Source organism: Palaemon carinicauda, chromosome 24 (assembly GCF_036898095.1).
Source record: "Palaemon carinicauda isolate YSFRI2023 chromosome 24, ASM3689809v2, whole genome shotgun sequence".
NCBI lineage: Eukaryota > Metazoa > Arthropoda > Malacostraca > Decapoda > Palaemonidae > Palaemon > Palaemon carinicauda.
The window spans coordinates 96,998,025-97,021,756 of NC_090748.1; the positions used below are offsets into that span (position 1 = coordinate 96,998,025).

At 37.7% G+C, this 23,732-nt stretch overlaps 1 protein-coding gene across 3 annotated transcripts in view; it reads right to left on the minus strand.

The window, feature by feature from the left end:
- LOC137618224 (uncharacterized) overlaps positions 1-23,434 on the minus strand; it is a 76,335-nt gene extending 52,901 nt beyond the window's left edge. Inside the window, exons 1-2 of one of the 3 annotated variants that reach the window (XM_068348350.1) lie at positions 23,329-23,364; positions 597-706 (exon numbers count right to left, since the gene is read on the minus strand). In XM_068348350.1, the coding sequence (XP_068204451.1) occupies positions 597-655 (59 nt within the window). In that variant the 5' untranslated portion in view covers positions 656-706; positions 23,329-23,364. Of the gene's footprint in view, positions 1-596; positions 707-23,245; positions 23,269-23,328 lie in introns of those variants that run through there. The other 2 variants (XM_068348351.1, XM_068348352.1) reach the window with 2 other exon arrangements.
- Between the last annotated feature and the right edge of the window lie 298 nt (positions 23,435-23,732).

Here is a 23,732-nt window from a genome sequence, read left to right on the forward strand (position 1 = left end):
AGCTTACGAGACTCGTCGATGGGAGGCGATGACAGCAAGTGGCCGGCAAACATTACCATCTGAAGTAAAGACCCCAGAGGGAAATTTCTCATGAGACTCGCTTCATACCCTGAGGGTACAACAGAGAAGAGCAGGCACTGCAAGCAGTGTTTTGTCTTCTGCGTGTGTGAGCGGGGTGGTTGGTCCTACCACCACCCCCTAACTAGTGGAGGGTAGTAGCACCGAGCTAAAAGTTTTACGGCTAGTTTCAGCTGTCACCAAAATATATCTCCATAGAAAAGAGCTGACAGGTTTGTATTTGGTGCCGGAACAAACATTACGTTACCACTCCCAATGCAAATTAAAAATAAACAAGTCCTCATTAGGTTCAAGCTACTAGATTTCAACATGCTCTAACAACACTCAATATAGACTAAAATACAATGGAGATTTTGCTACATATAGTTCTTAAAAGTTGTTCACTTTGTATCATAATTAAATCAGTTTTTCATAAGAAACCATAGCCAAGAGCAAACTTTGTAGATGGGATAAAAAAAAAGCATGCATACAAATCATGGAATAATGAACCAGAAACAGAGAAACTCAAGAGTAATTACAGTTTGCAATGAGCTGCAGGTTCACCCAAGTACTGCATATCATACTGACGTTCCGACATGCAAGCGAAGATGTGGAGAGCCGGTTCTGCTGGCCGTGAAGACGATCAGTGCTGTTCAAAAGCATTGCGTTTGTTTTTAAAATCAAAAGAGGCATGCTATGAAATATTTGAAGCCATGCTATGATAAACAACACAGAATTAAAATATCAGTCATGCTATTTTATAGATCAAAACAGTCTAATACTGTAATATATATTAAATAATATACTATATTACCAGGATAAATAGTAGTTCAAATGAAAAAAAACTTTATTCTAGAAAACAAGTACTTCACTTTACATAAACAACTGTGAAAAATATCTAAAGAGTGGTTTAAGATTCCAAGATGCTTGCTTAATGGTTCGTTCTTCTCAAGAAAGTCTTCCATATGAATAAAAATGTCTCTAGCTTTTCTCTCACCCCTAACTTGAAAAATCCAAAGACAAGTAAGCAATTTCATGCAAGACAACGAACTATACTAGCTACAAATCCTTTTTGAGAGAAAACTGGGGAAACAAGAGTAAACCCAAGACCAATAAAGATCAAAATACAGCTATCACCAATCCCAGTAAACAGAACATGAGAACCCGTACAAAAGTTGCTCCTTAGTATGAAAGTCCTACATTTTGATTCTATGGAGAAGGAAACAGTTAACAGCAGCAGCTTATGTTTTTTACAATAAAAATGGAGTGAAGGAAGCTCTGGGTGATAGGAGGATAGATGTGAGCGAGGCAAGAGAGCGTGCTAGAAATAGGAATGAATGGCGAGCGATTGTGACGCAGTTCCGGTAGGCCCTGCTGCTGCCTTCGATGCCTTAGAAGATGACCGCGGAGGTAGCAGCAGTAGGGGATTCAGCATTATGAAACTTCATCTGTGGTGGATAATGTGGGAGGGTGGGCTGTGACACCCTAGCAGTACCAGCTGAACTCGGTTGAGTCCCTTGTTAGGCTGGGAGGAACGTAGAGAGTAGAGGTCCCCTTTTTGTTTTTGTTTCTTTGTTGATGTCGGATACCCCCCAAAACTGGGGGAAGTGCCTTGGTATACTGTATGTATGTATGTACAATAAAAATGACTGGTGATCAGCTTACCTAGTCATATGCCATTCAATCCAAAGGCCCCTTTAGAGAGATTACTTAATCTTTGATAAATGAGAAAGCATACAAGTATAACTATCACCTATGAACCACAGTACTAATGAACATGTGATTCTCTTTATGAAATATGTCCAATAAATACACAGACAACTTGAACTAATTCAATCCTTGTTTGAGAAAGCAAGCCAAGAAGCTTGTCTATTTGTCAAATCAACAAATACTTTTGCTATATCCATTGAGATGGGATGCTGACACTACTGTACTGTATATCCCCACAAGTCTTTAAAAGATTAATATATTTGTCAAGGAGAATTATTAAAAGTCTGGTCATATATACAGTAGTGTATAAATTTCTATATTTTTCCACCTCATTCAATTCTTAGAAGTTTTTTCATCTTATTCATTCACTATGCTACCCTTAAGTCTTATCCTTTCAACCATAAGAATTTAATTTTCCTCAAGCATACACATCTCATAAAAAATGATAAACTCAGAGGAAAAATTATGTACCTTTGCAAGCCCCAGGTACAAAAAATATGAATTTTGTCTAAGCATTTTTATGAAATATTCAAACTAATTATCAAAAAGTTCTAAGGAGGATGGTCCAAGTTAAAATCTAAATAATTGCACCAAGAAAAATATTTGGTCTTCACAGCAACACTGATCTATATACTGTGCTTGATAAGTATCAAGCTATATCCATGAACTCCTAAGCAGTTTAAAGGAGAAAATAGAAGCAATAAGAACATTAGATGCTGCTTGCACATCATTACCTCAGGTACAGAAACCTGCGCATCAATTTTAAACCAAAAAACCAGAAGAACACTTAGGGCTTTTAACTACAGTAAATTCTAATATCCTAGTAAAAGAAAGTCTCAATCTCCAGGGTGAAGATAAAGAGGAATAAGCTCAGTGTTTCTTGAAGGACAGAGCCTGGAGTTGACTGGTGGAACCCAGATTGGGGTTCGAGTCCCGCTCAAACTTGTTACTTTCTTTGGTCGCTGCAATCATTCATGTGAGCTAAGGATCGGGGGTTTGGGAGAGCCTATAGGTCTATCTGCCGAGTTATCAGCAGCCATTGCCTGGCCCTCCTTGGTCCTAGCTTGGGTGGAGAGGGGGATTGGGTGCTAATCATATGTATACATGGTCATTTTCTAAGGCATTGTCCTGCTTGATAAGGAAAAATCCCTGTCCCTTGTTTCTGCGTTCATGAGCGGCCTTTAAACCTTTAAATAGTGATAATAAATATACTGCAAACTGCTCCTTACTTTACCTTTGGCAGTAAAGGTTCAATGTGGAAATGAAGCAATCTTGACCTATACATTTGCATCAATAGGTGTAAGAGGAGATAATGATGATATGATGGCAATTACTCAGTGAACACTCAAATCAGAAAAAGCTCTGAAATTCCAATCCAAGATAATTCAATTAAAATAAATGTTCAGCATCCAAGCACAACAGAATATTGACAAGCTAGCCCTCAATCACTCGTCATATATGACTTTATACAGCCACTTGTATAAAGTTGGATGCTTTTCCTACCCTTAGCATACAATCATCATCAGCTATTACTAGACCACTGCTTGACAAAGGCATCAGACATGTCCTTCCACTAGCATCTACTTATGGTCTTTCTATGCCAGTTTATACTGTACCAACAAATTTTCTTAGTTGTCAATCCATCATCTTCTCTTCCTTCCCCTGGCATACATTGGCAAATATTAAAAAATGGAAAATCTTTGACCGTAAATATTAAACATGCTTTAACATGTTAAATGAATGACTAGATGATGGTAAAATCGAAGAAAATCAAATCAAAGAACCATCACTAAACTATAGGTTGAGTCTATTGACAATACAGTACAGGGGAAAATTTAAGGAAACACATCACAAAACCAAATAACCTAATTCATTAGAACATCAGACAATGTTACTTCCTATATTATGAAAACACACCAGCTCATAAGAAGTACAAACCATTAAAGCAATTCAGATTCTAAAAATAATTTTGAGCTTCAAAACTACTGGTTAAGCCTATGGAGATAAAACATTCAAGATGGAAAAAATAAGTACAAACACATTACTTTAGCGTATCCAATTCCTACGCATGAATGGACAATGTCAAAGTAACATGTTTGTGATGAAGCAAACATAATCTGTACTTGCATATTACCATTAGAACTTATAAATCAAGATAAAGTATAAAACCTAGAACACATGCAATAAAGGTTCTCTAAGCTTTAGTAAGAGAGATCATATTTCAAGTGCTACATAATACCAACTACTGTACTATGACTAACTACTGTATCTGTTATATAATTTAAAGAGTTCCTCACGGCCAAAAGTTAAGATGATAAAACACTACAATATTAGTCAATAACTACTGGTTCTATAACTACTGTACTAATACAATTACATTAAATTTAACACTCATAATGTATGTATGTATGTATGTATGTATGTATGTATGTATAGATAGCTTCAATAGATTACTGCAAATCACACAAAAGCAGTAACCTAAGCATTTAAAAAACACCTTATCAAAATAACTAATCTCATTTTTCACTAAACCACTTCAAGGTTTAGTTACATATAGTTTCTTGTTATTTGGAGTCGACATACATCTCAACTGTGTGTTCAAGATCTTTCAAATACACAGCCCCAAGATTATGGAACAAGCTCCGCTTGACATTAGAGGGACTGATTACGTATAGAAATTCTTTCAAGAAGGTGCAGACTTTCTTTGTTTTCATTGTATTACAATAGTCTGACATCGATCCTTCCTCATGGGAAGAAACCGCAAAGGACAGGAGAACCTGGAGAGGTGCAGTGCACCGTGGCACCGTCGACTTCGAGGAGAGGAGGAGACAAAATGAGGAGGCTAGGAGGAGAAGGAGAGAGCGATTAGAACAGCCCCGCCCACCACCTACCCTCCCTTGTGAACACTGTCCGCGACTCTTCCACCACAGACTAGGACTTAACAGCCACATCAGGCATAAGCACCCTCCCCATAGATAGGAGGCTGATGGCTAACGACAGAACCCAATACTCGGACACGAGTGGGCGCCGACGACGACGACGACGATTACAATAGTAAGGATTTGACTATTAACACAGACCACACCATATAGTTCTCTAAATGCTTGAAGTATGTACTACAAAAAAATCTTGTGGATCAGGCAGCATACCAAAGCCATTTCTTGTGAAGGGGGACCAGAAAAAAGTACAAACGTAGCTTTACAGACAGGTGCCAACAGGACTCATAGAATACAGGGTTTTTAATCCCATTTTCCATGTCACAGCCCCCTATGTCTACAGTGGTGCTGTAATTGTAATGAAATTAATAGGATTTTAGACAAAGGTATTCTCACCTATCCAGATTTAAAACCCATACCCTTACTTTAACAAGGGAGGTGGATATGAACTGACCTTCAATGACACAACAGCATTTAACAACAAGATGCATCTTATGTTATGTCATCTGTTCATGGCAAATGAATTAATGAAAGCTTTATAAAATTTAGGCATAAAACTACATTTATGAATAGTCGGTCAGGTAAGATAATTTTCTGAGGGTTAAAGTTAGCTAAGAAACTATAATTCTATGTAATTTTCCAATAAAGTGGAAAAAAAAAGATGTGAAAAGCAACCTGTCTGCATCTCTACAAACTGTATCACCACAAAAAGTCTTCCAAATAACTGAAGTAAATTGTTTAAAGGTTTAAAGGTCGCTCATGAATGGCAGAGGCAAGGGACAGTGACACTGCCCTAGCAATCAGGACAATGCCCTAGAGACTGACCATATATTATATGATCAGCGCTCAAGCCTCCTCTCCACCCAAGCTAGGACCAGGGAGGGCCAGGCAGTGGCTGCTGATGACTCAGCAGATAAGACCTATGGGCTCCCCCAAAACCCCACAAGCTTAGCTCACAAGGATGGTAAGGTTGCAGACACTAATGGTACTAACGAGTCTGAGCGGGACTGTCTAAGTTAATTGTTTGAAGAGAATCTACGGTAGTTCCTTCCGTTATACACTCATGAGCTTTCGGTTAAATGTGTAACATCAGGACATTTAGTTTAATAATGGCAATATTTCCGCTTTCGTGTTGTAAGGATAGGTTGTAATAGAAGCGTGTGGTTTTAATATTCAAGCTGGTTATGGTATATGGAAGCTATGGGCTAGTCACATGATCAAGATTGAAAGTAGAAGCTAATTACCTGTTTAAACAAAATTTCTGACCCAACATTACATACAGTTTACTGATTGGCAAAGTCCGTATAACGTTGAGACATAACGAACATTGTAATAATGCTATTACTTCAGAAGTCATGTTTATAAGCGCAGGTTAATTTTGAAATGCTTGGTTATGAAAACCAAGCTGACAATTAGAAATTGAAGCGAAAGCAAAACCACCTGTATGAACGGAAGTAAATGAGCTGTTCAAGCATAAAGTCTGCCACCTTAAAAATGCCCGACCCTTAGTAAAGTGTGTATACCATTAGGATACTGTTCGTATAATAGTGCTCTGATGCTAAAAACACCATGTTAAGACATGGTCATTGCTACGGGTAGGGACTTTTCACAAATGAAAATATTGAAATATCCTAAATAGTAGGTTTCTTAATACAGTAGTACCCTGGGTTATGAGTGACTTTGAATGAAATCATACACATTTGAATTAGGTTACGAGTATTGCAACGTTCCTTAAACAGAAAGTTTGTGCCGCACGGCCATTTCAAGCATGAAATCAGTTTTGTGGAGCCCATACGCTACCCATGAGCTCTTCTCGCGATATTTTCTTAACTTTTTGCCCTTTTAAAGAAAGGAAGGGCAAAACCAATCATCTCTAGTTAGGTTCCTTGTTAAATTAGAATGCAAGTGTAAAAAAAAGAACGTGTCCAAAAAGCGTAAATTAGGAGATTCAATTGGTGATGTGAAAGTAGCGCATAAGTGACAACTCCTTATATTTTACTATAAATGCACATGGGGAGAGATTTTCCTTCCAAGCAATATCCTCCTCCTATTCTCATCTCCCTCATGCCAGCCACAACTTCCCTCAAACATAAGGTGCAAGTTAATTTGTCAATTATTTCTAGTTTTCATTGTGAATTGTCAATTTTTATTAATTTCATAAGTTAGGAGCCTTAAATTGTTCAATAATTACCTTAACAACACCTTCATAAATTAATGTATGCTTATATTTATGGAGTTGTGGAATGCATTGACTGAATTATGATATTTTAATTATAAAATAAATTTTTGAATATACTTACCCGGTGAATATATAATAGCTGAGCCCCCGGCGGCTCGACAGAAAAACACTAGCGCCCACTAGCGCCAACTATCGGCCAGATACCGCATATACATGTAAACAGCTCCAATTCTTCTCATCCCGCTGGGTCTCTATCGGGGAGGAAGGGGGGGGGGGGGCCTTTAATTTATATATTCACCGGGTAAGTATATTCAAAAATTTATTTTATAATTAAAATATCATTTTTAAATATTTAACTTAGCCGGTGAATATATAATAGCTGATTCACACCCATGGTGGTGAGTAGAGACCAGAGTTAATTAAGTTTACAGCGTATATGCTTAGAGTTTTTGACAGTTATATCATAACAAAACCCAAATATATATAGGTACCTGGTAAGGAAGTTGACTTAGACGATTACTCTGCCTTGTTAGTCTGTCTTCCTCACGAAGCCCAGCGATCCTCTTAGGATGCTGAAAGACTCCTAGGAGCTGAAGTATCAAAGGCTGCAACCCATACAACAGGACCTCATCAAACCCATAATCTGGGCGCTCTCAAGAAATGACATTTGACCACCCGCCAAATCAAAAAAGGATGGGAAAGGCTTCTTAGCCTTCCGTACAACCCAATTAAAAAACATTTCAAGAGCAGATTAAAAGGATATTGGAATTAAGGGAATGTAGTGGTAGAACCCTTACCCACTACTGCACTCGCTGTAACGAATGGACCCAGTGTGTAGCAGTCCTCGTAAAGAGTCTGGACATCTTTTAAGTAAAATGACGCAAATACCGACTTGCTTCTCCAAACGGTCGCGTCCATAATACTTTGCAGAGATCTATTTTGCTTAAAGGCCACGGAAGTTGCTATAGCTCTTACTTCGTGCGTCTTAACCTTAAGCAAGCATCGGTCTTTTTCATTCAAGTGAGAATGAGCCTCTCGTATTAAAAATCTGATAAAATATGACAAAGCATTCTCTGACATAGGCAATGATGGTTTCTTAACTGAGCACCATAATGCTTCAGATCCACCTCGTAAGGACTTAGTACGAGCTAAGTAGAACTTAAGAGCTCTAACTGGACACAGCACTCTTTCAAGTTCATTGCCTACGATCTCTGACAGGCAAGGTATATCAAAAGACTTAGGCCAAGGACGAGACGGCAGTTCATTTTTGGCCAGGAAACCAAGTTTAAGTGAACATGTGGCTTTTTCTGTAGAAAAGCCGATGTTCTTACTGAAGGCATGAATTTCACTGACCCTTTTAGCCGAAGCCAAGCACACTAGGAAAAGCGTCTTGAGGGTGAGATCCTTCAGGGAGGCTGAATGTAATGGCTCAAACCTGTCTGACATGAGGAACCTTAGGACCACGTCTAAGTTCCATCCAGGAGTTGCCAAACGACGTTCCTTAGAGGTCTCGAAAGACTTAAGGAGATCTTGGAGATCTTTATTGTTGGAAAGATCTAAGCCTCTATGACGAAAGACCGAAGCCAACATGCTCCTGTAGCCCTTAATCGTGGGAGCTGAGAGGGAGCGAACATTTCTCAGATGTAAAAGAAAATCTCCGATTTGGGCTACAGAGGTACTGGAAGAGGACACAGATGCTGACTTGCACCAGTCTCGAAAGACTTCCCACTTCGACTGGTATACTCTGATGGTAGAAGCTCTCCTAGCTCTCGCAATCGCACTGGCTGCCTCCTTCGAAAAGCCTCGAGCTCTTGAGAGTCTCTCGATAGTCTGAAGGCAGTCAGACGAAGCGCGGGGAGGCTTTGATGAACATTCTTTACGTGGGGCTGACGTAAGAGATCTACCCTTAGAGGAAGACTTCTTGGAATGTCTACCAGCCATTGAAGTACCTCGGTGAACCACTCTCTCGCGGGCCAGAGGGGAGCAACCAACGTCAAGCTTGTCCCTTCGTGAGAGGCGAACTTCTGCAGTACCTTGTTGACTATCTTGAAAGGTGGGAATGCATATAAGTCCAGATGAGACCAATCCAGTAGAAACGCGTCTATGTGGATTGCTTCTGGATCTGGGACTGGTGAGCAATAGATTGGTAACCTTTTGGTCAACGAGGTGGCAAAGAGGTCTATGGTGGGTTGACCCCAAGTCGCCCAAAGACTCTTGCACACGTCCTTGTGGAGGGTCCATTCCGTGGGTATCACCTGACCCCTCCGACTGAGACAGTCTGCCAAGACGTTCAAGTCCCCCTGGATGAATCTCGTCAACAGGGAGATGCCTCGATTTCTTGACCATATGAGAAGGTCCCTTGCGATCTCGTACAGCGTGAGGGAGTGTGTGCCTCCTTGCTTGGAGATGTACGCCAAAGCTGTGGTGTTGTCTGAGTTGACCTCTACCACTTTGTTTCGAAGGAAGCTTTCGAATTTCATCAAGGCCAAGTGGACTGCTAATAGCTCCTTGCCGTTGATGTGTAAGCTCTTCTGACTTGAGGTCCACAGACCCGAGCATTCCCGACCGTCCAGGGTCGCACCCCAACCCAAATCCGACGCGTCTGAGAACAACACGTGGTTTGGGTTCTTGACTGCTAGGGATAGTCCCTCTCTCAGACTGATATTGCTGTCCCACCCTTTCAGGCATGCCTTTACTGGTTCGGAGACTGGGATTGATACCGTCTCTAACGTCTTGTCCTTGTTCCAGTGAGAGGCTAGATGGAACTGGAGAGGCCGAAGGTGTAGTCTCCCTAGCGAGACAAACTGCTCCAGGGATGAGAGAGTCCCTACGAGACTCTTCCAACTCCTGACTGAACAAAAGTTCTCTTTTCAGCACTAGTTGGACTTTGAGCAGGGCTTGTTCTATTCGGGTGGCAGATGGAAAAGCCTGAAAAACTGGACTGCGAATCTCCATCCCCAAATATAGAATAGTCTGGGATGGGATCAGTTGGGACTTTTCTAGGTTGACCAAAAGTCCCAACTCCCTGGCCAGACTCAACGTCCAATGTAGGTCCTGCAGACAGCGATGACTGGACGATGCTCTGAGAAGCCAGTCGTCCAAGTACAGGGAGGCTCGGATTCCCGATAGATGGAGGAATTTTGCCACATTCCTCATGAGCCTCGTAAACACGAGAGGAGCAGTACTGAGGCCAAAGGACAGGGCTCGAAACTGGTACCCCCACATTCCTGTAAACAAACCTCAGAAACGGTTGGGAATCCGGGTGTATAGGAATGTGGAAGTATGCATCCTGAAGGTCGAGAGAGACCATCCAGTCGCCTTCCATTAATGCTGTCAAGACAGCCTGGTAGACTTCATCGTGAAGTTTGTCTTGACAATGAACACATTGAGCGCACTTGCCTCTTACGTACTCCTGCAGTGAACGTGGCTGCCAGATCATTGGAGCCATCCCTGATAGTCTTGTTCCTGCAGAGAACGTGGCTGTCAGATTATTGGAGCCATCCCTGATAGCCTTGTTTATGCATGACATAATTGTACAGAAAAACTTCAAACGCTCGAAAAAACTCCTAACAGGAGATGGTCTAGCTCTGAAGCCGACCATAAAATCTTGGAGCGTCTCATGGCCAGGCGCCAGGGAGAGTCTATGAGGTTTGAGAAGTCTATCTGGGCAGAGGCAGGAACTCCCAAGACGAGAACTTCTCCCGTGTCATACCAGACTCTCGCTCTATAAGCCAGTTTAAAAGGAGGGAAAGCAAAGGCTGTCTCCCCCAAACTCCTCCTGGTGATCAACCAGTCGCCTAGCAAACGTAAAGCTCTCTTAGAAGAGCGAGAGAGCACTAGCTTAGAAAACAACGGCTTCGAAGTAGCTAGGCCTAGTGTAAACTCTGACGTTTAGGCGAACGAGGAGCAGCAGTTACAAAAAGATCCGGACAAAGATCCTTAAAAATCAGCATGATTTATTTAAAGTCCATAGAGGGCTGAGCAGCTTTAGGCTCCTCTCCGTCTGACAGAGTCACCAAGGGAATATCAGTAGGAGGGGGATCAGCAACTTCCTCATCTGAAGGAACCTTGTCCGACAATTGCCGAGTCTCAAGCAAGGGAGAGACCTGCCGTGGTGGCAATGCTTGACAAGCAGAGTCCACACGCAAAGGAGCAACAGTAGCAGTCAAGGACGCTATGTCATGTAACTGCTTAAAGGACTGACCAGCAACAACAACAGGTGCGGGAGGACGCTCGACGTCAACTCGAGACTGCCTTGACTGCCTAGACTGAGCAGTCAAAACAACTCTTGACTGCGGTGCTTGACGCTCAACGTCAAAACAAGTCAACTTCGCTGGTTGGCGAACGTCCTGAACGTCAACAAGAGCAAGCGGCAGCGGCTGAACGTCCACAAGCGGCTGAGAGTCAACACGGGACTGTATCGAGTGAGGCTCTACAAAACGTGATTGACGTGACTTTGTAACGTCAATGTCAACAGGAAGAGCAAAGGCTCGTTTGGGCGGCTGACGGCCAGGATCTCGATCAGCTAAGCGGCGAGGATCATCGTGAACCTGCTCAGCAGAATAGTCCTCCATAAGAGAGGCAAGCTTATTCTGCATGTCTTGCAGTACAACCCATTTAGGATCAACGGGACTGGGTGCGGTAAGAGACGAGGGTAACGTCTGTGACTGCAAAACCTTGCCTACAATAAGACTCTCGGAGCCTGTGTTACGCTTCTGTTTAGGCGTCGAGCAGTCTTCCGATGACTGCACAGGGTCAGAGCTGTCCCAATGGCTACAACCAGGACGCTGGACCTGTCCTGAAGGGACTGACTTTCGCTTTAAGGGTCTCGAAACCTTGCTCCACGGTTTCTTACGCGATAAGCCTTCGGATGACGAGGAGAAAACCGTCTCGCTCGTCTTATGGTAGGGGCGGTCTTGACGAGACACGCCTGAAACCATAGAGGAAACGTCTGTTCGTTGGTTAAAGCCTCTTGAACCCATAAGTCCTACGACATTACTTCTCCCTGGGGCATGGGAGCTTGCAAGAGGTCTCGGACTAGGCGAACGACAGGCACGAACAGACGAACCCTCTGTCGCAACACTGATAACACTTTGCGCAATTATCACTTTATCACTACGATTTTCTGTTTTGCACTTACTGTACTTCACTGAAATCAAATTTTTCAATAATTCACATTAGGCATGAATAAAACTGATTTCTACCTGAAGCACGCAATTCTACCCTACATCAAAAGGTTATAATTGCGAAATAAGTCGTATAATGTAAGCACATTAATACAAGCAAAAAACAGCAAACATATATATCGAATAAAATGGAAATATATAAAGATAAAAGGATCAGTGACTGGGGAGGAGACTAAACACTAGTTCATTCAAAACTACGTTTTCAATCTCTCACCGTACAGTGCCTTGGGACGAGAATAAAAACTAAAAACGTTTTATCCTTTCTCCCCGTACAGAGACTTGGGACGAGAGTAAAAAACTGACTCGAGAACAACGTTACTCGCTTGGGACGAGAATAAAGATCGGAACGTTCTCTCTTCCTCTCTCTCCCTCCGTCTCCCTCTCTCTCTCTCTCTCTCCTGATTTCACACCGAAGAGAAAAGCCCACTCACCTTTCGTCAATAAACAGGTTATTTGACCAAAGGAAAAAACTGAAAGGACTAAGAAATTGAAAATTAACAAGTTCCTTTAAATTAGTATTTAAAACATTTCAGTTTGAAAGAAGAATGAACAAAACGTCAGAATCGATTTACTCTTTCTGCAAAGTGAAACCGTGATTCTCTCTCTCTCTATCGTAACGATAGAGCGCAAACTGCGTAGCATAAATAAACCAAACGTTAGTTCATTTTTGAAACAGCACGAAGACTATTCAAAGAAAATCTTTCATAAAATATCTACTAAAAAATATTCATTTAATAAGTTTTAAATCATTTGCTCTGTAAAAGTTATTTACGATTGAAAGGGCTCAACGTTGTTTAACTTCAGTTTCCAAGTTAGGACCGCCTACTCTCGGATTAGGGGAGGAATAGGTAAGGCCGCATATAAACAAATCATTAAAATTTATCTTGATGTTTATTATAAATGGAAAGCTAATCGAAGAGGCCTAATAAAGGCGGGTGAGATATAAAATATATAGAGGAAATCTATAATTAACAACAACAATTTATAACGTGATAAGATAATTGCTAAAAGCCTAAAACACACTTCCGTACTAAGGGAAGGGTCGGCCATTTTGAAAAGTCAAAGAAAGTCCAAAAAACAATCCAAAGTCATCAACAATTAAATCTATCCAAAAAAGAGTTCAAGATTTAAGTTGAAGATAAAACACCTGCACTGCGAAAGCTCAAACCAAAAGGAAGTACTTCACAAAGACTGTTGAAAAACTCCAGGTTAACAGCGAGTAATGGTACGTCTTGTCGATCAGACCGACAGAGAAGAATTGGAGCTGTTTACATGTATATGCGGTATCTGGCCGATAGTTGGCGCTAGTGGGCACACCCGCAACCTTCATAGCAATCGCTCGCGAGTTTTTGTGTTTTTCTGTCGAGCCGCCGGAGGCTCAGCTATTATATATTCACCGGCTAAATTAAATATTTAAAAAAATTAATTTCTTAAGAGAAAAATTGTTTACGAATATGAGCATTTCAAGTTGTGAGCTCACTAACAGCGAACAAAACTCGTAAGACAAAGTGCTTAGGTGCACTTTTGCTACCAATAATGATGTGTATTAAAGTTAATTTCATAATGACAATGAATGGATTACTGCATTGTGTATTTTCCTGTGTAAGGATGTTACTCTGCCATTTAACCTTGTTATGAATAAGGGTTTTGGGATGAAACCCCACTAAATTTAAAACACTTGAGTGCGTCCCTGCTTTATTTATCTTTACATCTTGATATAGCTATAGAGTTCTTCCATTTAGGATATCACCAACAACTTCATGGAAATTACCTGACATATCTTTATGTTCATACATTACAGTATTTTATTGGAATAAAAAAGAACATGATTGACATAGAAGCCAGGTCTCTTTTTATGGATAATGTTGAAGAACATAGAAATCAAATTTTACATACACTGATGGCTCCAAATCTGATGCTGGCTTTGCATTTGGAGTATGTAGTAATGCTTTTAACCCTTTTACCTCCAAGCTATTTGGAAATTTCCAACAATTAACCCCCCGGGGTTTATTTTTTTCCCAGCATATTATGCAGTATATTTTTTTTTAAATTGCTCTAAAAGCCTTAATTTTTGTCATAGAGATGTCAGGTTGTTTTCATTCTCTTGGAAAAGGCCTGAATTTTCTCAAAATATTATCAAAAATATGAAAAAAAAAAAATTTATAGCATTTTTTTGCAAGGACGTACCGGTACGACCATGGGGGTAAAGGGATGGCTTTTGTGAAACGTACCAGTACGTCCTTTGGGGGTAAAAGGGTTAATTGTAAAAGTGCAATTCCTCCAGTATCTTCTATATCTACTGCAGAACTATATAGCATACTAACCACTATTGAAAACAGGAGGGCAATTTTACCATTTTTAGTTTTGCAAGAAGTGTCCTACAAGCTTTAGAAGTTTTTAATTCCAGTAACTTTTTAGTTTTAAAGATTTTACAGTGGATTTTAATTATTGGGCTGAAAGGTATAACACTTCGATTTTGCTTGGTTCTAGCACAGGTAGGTGTGTCTGGAAATGAGAGGGCAGATTTATTGGCAAAGAATCTGCCGCTGAATTACTACCAAGAAACTGTCCCATCCGCTGTGATGATATTTTACCAAACATTAACCCTTTTACCCCCCAAAGGACGTACTGGTACGTTTCACAAAAGCCATCCCTTTACCCCCATGGACATACCGGTACGTCCTTGCAAAAAAATGCTTAAGAAAATTTTTTTTTTCATATTTTTGATAATATTTTGAGAAAATCAGGCATTTTCCAAGAGAATGAGACCAACCTGACCTCTCTATGACTAATATTAAGGCTATTAGAGCAATTTAAAAAAATATACTGCAAAATGTGCTGGGAAAAAATAACCCCCTGGGGTTTAAGGGTTGGAAATTTCCAAATAGCCTGGGGGTAAAAGGGTTAAGAGTTTGCTTTATAATAATAATAACAAGAGTATCTGATGACTGGCCAACACCAGCCATATTGTGACAACTGTTTGGTACCCTTAACAGAGAGGCATTTATTGACCGAATACCCCACTTTTAGCACTTTAAGCAATAGATATCTGTTTAAGGCTCGAGGTGAGGATGGCACGTTCATCCTTGCCAAAATTCTTTGGCAGTGGAGGTCCTGTACTGAGTGGGGTTCTACTACTGGATTGGACCGGAAAAGCAGCCATCACAGTAATTAAGTAAGTGCTATGCTAATGGTACTTTTTTATTTACTTCAGAAGCAGGTCTTCTGAAAGCTATTTAAATTCTATGACATCTATGCTTTTATCGTTTTAATTGAATATTCTTTTATTCTTTATTTATCACAAATCCTATCGGCGCCAATAACCGATGTTAGGAGGCCAGAAAACTTCAAACCAATCAGTCAATTACCCCCTTTATCATTATCAGTTAACCCTTTTACCCCCAGGCTATTTGGAAATTTCCAACCCTTAACCCCAGGGGGTTATTTTTTTCCCAGCACATTTTGCAGTATATTTCTTTTAAATTACTCTAAAAGCCTTAATTTTCATCATAGAGAGGTCAGGTTGGTCTCATTCTCTTGGAAAATGCCTGAATTTTCTTAAAAAAAAATATAAAAAATGTGAAAAAATTTTTTTTATAGCATTTTTTGCAAGGACGTACCGGTACGTCCATGAGGGTAAAGGGATGGCTTTTGTGAAACTTACCAGTACGTCCATGGGGGTAAAGGGATGGCTTTTGTGAAACGTACCAGTATGTCCTTTGGGGGTAAAAGGGTTAAGTGTGTACGGCATTGTGACACATAAAAACAAAACGAGGATAAAATTTCAACACTTAACTGGAGGAGTTTTGTATACAACTGGGATAAGCAAAATAATCCATTCAGTGTCTTTGTAAAACGACGGACAGGACCACCAGGACCACCCGTATGCATAGAACACCAACTAACCAAACCTACAAGCCGTGTCCTTACCAACTTACCTTTAATACACTCATTGAAATAAAAAATTAATAAAGTCATTACCAATTGCAATATTGCACCAAATACAGTAATCAAAACTATTTTGGATATTTCAGTATTTTCCCCTGGTTCAAAACTTGTGACCCAATATCCTTCACACATACCTCTTCTCAGTTGCGTCCGGCGTTCCACAAACTACCTCTTATTCTAAAGTAGCATAATCTAAACAATCTTTACACATACATGATCGCCCTTAATCGGCAGTGGTTTAATTTCACATAAACACAATCTTCCCAAGTAGATTTTAATCAGCATAATTCAATAAAATATTACTAGTATATTCGTGTAAACTCGTAACCAAAAATCGCTCGGTAATAATAGCAGTGGTAATCAAATTCAAAGTTTGCATAATTGATAATTTAAACTGAAATACTATCCCACGAGAGTGATACGCATAGCGGAACATGTTGCGCTTGCCAGAACATAGGAGCAAAGAGGTAATTCTTAAATGCGAACAAAAACAAAAACCAATTAATCATTGACTTGATTAACACGTTGACTGCGATTGGCAATGCTGTGAAACGGCCCAATGGGCGTTATCTTTAACCCCACTTAAAATCAGTAACCAGCTAGCTATTGACGTGAGAATTGTTATGGTGTATCTGTAAGGTAAGCCGAGTGCTCAGCCAGTGTAAAAAGCGTGACTTTATGTGGTACACTTCGCCTGACATAACAAAAGTCTTCATTACAGGCGTTGTGTACCTAATATGAACATAATAGATGTGGTCATATATGGCTCAAGTTGCCCAGAACGATTAGAGATAGTTCTGCTGGCGTTGTGTGCCGAATATGGTCACACTTTGGATGTTCAGTTATGGTGCATATCGCTCAAACTGATCTAGGGAATTACCGTATGCAACATGTACCAGACGTGGCTCATACTCAGTGTGACAGACACACACACACACACACATATATATATATATATATATATATATATATATATATATATATATATATATATATATATATATATATATATAAAACACCTTTGTATGTTTTCATATGTGCACATAAAATTTGTAGTACACATGTGTGTATATAGAAATATATATAAACATACACATGAATATAATACATATAAGATGTAGATACATGTTACAGACACACACATTAGGAAACATATATACAAGCTGTAATTTTGGCAATATAAATTTATATTTTGCATAAATAAAAGTATTTACATACAAGTAAATTATTTAGGTCTTCTTCAGTTATTCATATATATCTGTCCATCTGTATACGGTAGCCCATCTTTTTGTACCTGTCTATCCATGTATATACATACATATATTCACACTTATGCGAGAGAGGAATAAAATGTGGAAAAGAACTCTTCCTTATGTCTGTACTGTATAAGAGAATATATTATAATGTAAAATATTAGAAAATTAGATAAAGGAAGTAACAGAAAAAGTAATGACACACATACACACACAAAATGGGTTGTTTATATATATATATATATATATATATATATATATATATATATATATATATATATATATATATATATATATATATATATATATATATATATATATATATATATATATATATATATATATATATATATATATATATATATATATATATATATATATATATATATATATATATATATATATATATATATATATATATATATATATATATATATATATATATATATATATATATATATATATATATATATATATATATATATATATATATATATATATATATATATATATATATATATATATATATATATATATATATATATATATATATATATATATATATATATATATATATATATATATATATATATATATATATATATATATATATATATATATATATATATATATATATATATATATATATATATATATATATATATATATATATATATATATATATATATATATATATATATATATATATATATATATATATATATATATATATATATATATATATATATATATATATATATATATATATATATATATATATATATATATATATATATATATATATATATATATATATATATATATATATATATATATATATATATATATATATATATATATATATATATATATATATATATATATATATATATATATTATATATATATATATATATATATATATATATATATATATATATATATATATATATATATATATATATATATATATATATATATATATATATATATATATATATATATATATATATATATATTATATATATATATATATATATATATATATATATATTATATATATATATATATATATATATATATATATATATATATATATATATATATATATATATATATATATATATATATATATATATATATATATATATATATATATATATATATATATATATATATATATATATATATATATATATATATATATATATATATACAGTGATACCTCGGTACTCGACCATAATCCGTTCGAGATCCGTGTTCGACCTCCGATTTGTTCGAGTACCGAATTTTTTTTCCCCATAAGAAATAATGGTATATATTCTATTCCGTTCCCAAGCACTCGAACAGGCCCAAAATATTAATAAAACGTGTACCTAAACAACAATAATTATCTAAATGTGTATGAAATTGGTCAGAAAATCCTATAAAACAATTTTAAACCATTTACTGTACTAAAATAAAACAATTTTAAACCATTTTCTGTACTGTAGTGAACATACCTTTGAGCAGCGGTTCGATGGCATACAGGGATGGATGTGGAGAGGATGGAAGGGGGAGGTTACTGCTTGGAAGGAGAGTCCCCTTCCATGATGTGGCGGGGTAGTTCTCCTTCAGGAGTTGTTTCTCTCTCCAATGAAAGGGTGGGCAGATCTATTTCAGGGGTTTCTTCTCTTCTTTGTCTCTTCTTTGGAGGAGAAACAGGCTTTGATGTAGCAGCTTTCTTTTCTTTTGTGAAAAACTGGTCTATTGTTAATTGTTTCTTCCTCCTCTGCAGTATTCTTCGAAAATGATACATGACACTATCATTAAACATATGCACTGCCCGGTTTGCTACTGCAATTTCTGGGTGGTATTTTTCAGCAAAAGCCTGCACATCTGCCCACTTGGAACAAATTTCATTGATGAGAGAACTTGGAACATCCTCCCTTACCTCATCCTCTTCTGAAGATTCCTGCTCCACAATCAGATCCTGCTGCTGTTGTTGTTGCAGGTGCAACAATTCCTCCACAGTCAACTCGGTAGAATGGCTTTCTACAAGCTCATCAATATCATCCTTGTCGACCTCAAGCCCCAAACTCCTGCCCATGACAACAATTTCCTCAACGACATCAGTGTCATCAGAAATTACAGGGGTAGCAGTGCTTGGACCCGCCTCTGGTTGGAAACCTTCAAACTCCCTCTCTGTGACACATGATGGCCACAGCTTACGCCAGGCAGAGTTCAATGTCCTATAGGTCACACCTCGCCAAGCTTGGTCAATCATGTTAACAGAGTTGAGGATGCTGAAGTGTTCCTTCCAGAATTCCTTTAGGGTCAACTTCGTGTCACTGGTCACTTCAAAACACTTTCTGAAAAGGGCCTTGGTATAGAGTTTTTTGAAGTTTGAAATGACCTGTTGGTCCATGGGCTGGAGTATGGGAGTAGTATTGGGGGGCAAGAATTTGATTTTGATAAAGCTGTATTCTTCTTTCAAGTCATCCTCGAGACCTGGAGGATGTGCAGGAGCATTGTCCATAACCAGAAGACATTTCATTGGCAAGCTCTTTTCAATGAGGTAAGCCTTAACCTGGGGGGCAAACACTTCGTTTATCCACTCAGTAAAGAATTGTCTTGTGACCCAAGATTTAGTGTTCGAGCGCCACATAACTGGTAGTGCACTTTTACAAATATTATTTCATTTGAACACCCGGGGGTTGTCCGAGTGGTACACTAACAAGGGTTTGATCTTGCAATCGCCACTTGCATTTGCACACAGCAACAATGTTAGCCTATCTTTCATTGGCTTGTGACCTGGCATCTTCGTCTCGTCCTTGGTAATGTACGTATTGGCTGGCATTTTCTTCCAAAATAACCCAGTCTCATCACAATTAAAGACTTGTTGTGCGATCAAATTTTGTTCATTTATGTACCGATCGAATTCCCCCACGTATTTATCGGCTGCAATTTGATCCGAACTAGCTGCCTCCCCATGCCTAGTAACACGATGAATACCTGTTCTATTACGAAACTTTTCAAACCAACCCCTGCTCGCTTTAAATGTAAATGAATCACTTTCACTGGTACTCGGACTTTTCTTCACTAATTCTTCATAGATATGCAACGCTTTTTCACAAATGAACGCTTCACTAACACTTTCCCCGGCCAACTGTTTTTCTTTAATAAATATTAAAAGCAACTTTTCCATCTCCTCAATCACTTGTGGCCTTTGCTTAGTTACCGCCGTAACTCCCGTTGCAACATTCGCCTTCTTAATCATTTCTTTATGCTTTAAAAACGTAGAAATGGTCGACTTCGCCATTCCGTATTCTACCGCTAAATCGGACACTCGTACACCATTCTCATATTTCGCTATAATTTCCTTCTTCAACTCGATCGTTGTTCGCACTGTTTTCCTCTTCTCCTTCCCCTTAACACTCATTACTTTCTTGGGACTCATTATGAAAGCTAAAAAAGCAATTAAAAGCACTGAAAATCACTAAATCACAACGAATGCTGATCGCGCGTTGTCTGAGAGACGCTCTCGAGAGAACTGATGCTTCCCGAACAAGCGAGAGTGGCCGAGATGGCGCGATCATCACAAAGCCCATGCGGTCGTCACGTGTTCGGCTGGTCGAGTACCGAATTTTTGGTCGAGCACCGCAGCAAAAATTTCTCGAAAATTTTGGTCGAACTCCGAATTGTTCGAGTATAGAGTCGTTCGACTACCGAGGTATCACTGTATATATATATGTATGTATGTATGTATGTATGTGAATGTACGTAAGTATTACTTTCTCTGTCATTTCTACTTATTCCTTTATATCATATGTATAGACACTGTATATACGCAAAAGCGTACAATAGCATACAGAAAACATTCCCTGACTGAAGCTACTGGCCCCAAAGCCAAGACAAGAAGGCTTTGTCGTTCCTGTTATGAGATACTGTCACAAAATAAAGGAAGTTCTGTAGCTCAAAAGAAAGCACGAAGAGTAGACACATAATGTGAGAATTGTGAGGGTAAACCTTTCCTTTGTCTCAGTTGTTTCAACTTGAAACATTCAGTTCGAAGAATATAAATTTGTGTATTTTATTGGTTTTTCTTATGTAGAAGCAAAACAGAAAAAATTTTTAATTTTATACTTGGAATCTAAATACTATATGATTTCCTTCATCATACATGGATATTTTTTTCACCAAGAAAAGGACACTATTTTTTTTCAGAAGTAAAATGTTTACCAAACTGATTTATTTTTCTATTGAATTTATATAAATATAATCTAGGGTTGAAAGGATAGCATTTTTATTGATCTAATGATAATGTTTTCTATTTTTTTTTACTGAAAGAAAGAAAGAATTAAAAAAAAAAAATGCCCCTTTTGCTACCATATGAAGATTATTTTCAGTAATAAATAAAGTGTTTAGTTAATGTGCTAGTTTATTTTAATTAATTTCCAATATATTACAATTAAATTTCGGTGAAAAAAAGCCCATTTTGATAAAATTTTGACACTTGAAAAAAAATATATAATTCTTAGCATGTGTACCATATAGGGTACACATCGCCCATTCAGAGAGTCCTCTGTGAACCATATGTGGAGCACATCGCAGTCAACGTGTTAAGTTAGGAGGTAGTAATACAATGAACAATATTACAAAAGAGTCTGGAGCATTTGTATATCAGCGGACAGTTCCTCCGGTTTGGATTAAAAATGGACATCAACTAACATAAATTTTTGGTTTCATTTTATATTATTCCATACTAATGTAACCTAGGGAAAAACTACTGTTTCGTATAGAAAAAATTACACTCTCTTCGAAAATGACACTCGTTCCCATCGCAAATTAATAGTTTCAGAAATAAATATACATCTATATCCTCCAATAATGGGGGACCCCCAGTGGGAACTCGGGGTTTTGGGTGGGGAAAACATACTGGGGAATCGATATATAAACGTAAAACAAGCCTTTTCTTCTCTATACATTACCTTCTTGAAATTATAATAACTGGAGGAAAATACAAAACAGTATATCTGAATAAACTTTGGAGGCGCCGTTGCAAAGATTGTGTCATGAAAAAATACAGTAACCAGTGCTGCCAACGTCCGATGTAGATCAAATGTTATTTTGTGACCTGTCATACTACTAGGCTAGGTTAGGTGGGTTTGTTAGGTTCTGTGCCCTTTTTGTACATTTTATATATTGAGTAAAACTTATATGGAGAAATTATTTAATATATGGAAATTTCTATCATTACTATCTTTAGTAATGCCAACGTGCCGTTGGTAACTCTGTGTACCATACGTCAACGTTGGTAACACTGTTTATTATTGGTAACGTTGCTAATGTTATCGTTCGTTCGTAAGAGAAGTGACACCGTGCATCTTAAAGTTATCCGAATTGGTTGATCTGTTTGTTTCCCATTGAAATGAACATCAAATTCGCTTAATTCACGTTATTTACTATAGGAAAACAATTATATTTCGTTTCCCCAGTATGTTTTCCCCACCCAAAACCCCGAGTTCCCACTGGGGGGTCCCCCATTATCGTAGGATATAGATATATATATTTCTGAAACTATTCATTTGCGACGGAAACGAGTGTCATTTTTGAAGAGATCGTAATTTTTTCTGTAAGAAAAAGTATTTTTTTTTTTCCTAGGTTACATTACCATGGAATAATATACAAAATTACCCAAACATTTAGGTGGCCGCTATCATACATACACCAAAGGATTTCACACATATTTCACATACCTATCAGGTATTCTAAGTTAGCCGTAATCAAACATTTAGGTGGCCGCTATCATACAAACACCAAAGGATTTCACACATATTTCACATATTACTGTCCATAACACAAAAGACTTGCTAGGCGTGGCCTTTACTTTAGCCTAACCCTATGTAAAGTTTGGCCAACTTTCTCTACATTAATTATATCACTTGATTTCGTGTTTAAAATTTTAGTATTTTACCACAAAATTACTGTGCCTTACAGAATTATGAAAACAAACTTTGTGATTTGAGCGAATGAAATACAATAAAAATAACGTAAAACTCATTTACGTTGTTTTCCTACCTGTTCACAGGTGATTTGTTTATGAATGAAGGCGTCTGTGACAGGGTTGCCAGGTTTTCTAAATGAGAAAAGGTCAATTTCTAATCAACAGAGGCTTTAAAAGGTCAACCCATTAATAGAAAAAGGTCAAAAATATAGTATTTAAGGGCTGGCTCTTTTCATATTACTAAAGGCCAACCTATTTAAATACAAAAGGTCAAATTTGAGTTTTTTTTTGGCCGGAAAAAAGGCCAAACTGGCAACCCTGGTCTGTGAAGGGTGCAAAGGTCCCAGCAGACTCAACATTCAGCAAACATATGTTCGTATGTGATTTTTTATTGCTAAATGTACTCTTTTGAATAATATTTTACGTTTAAAAAATAAATCTATAGTTTATTCAAATAAAAGATACATATTTTGTCTCC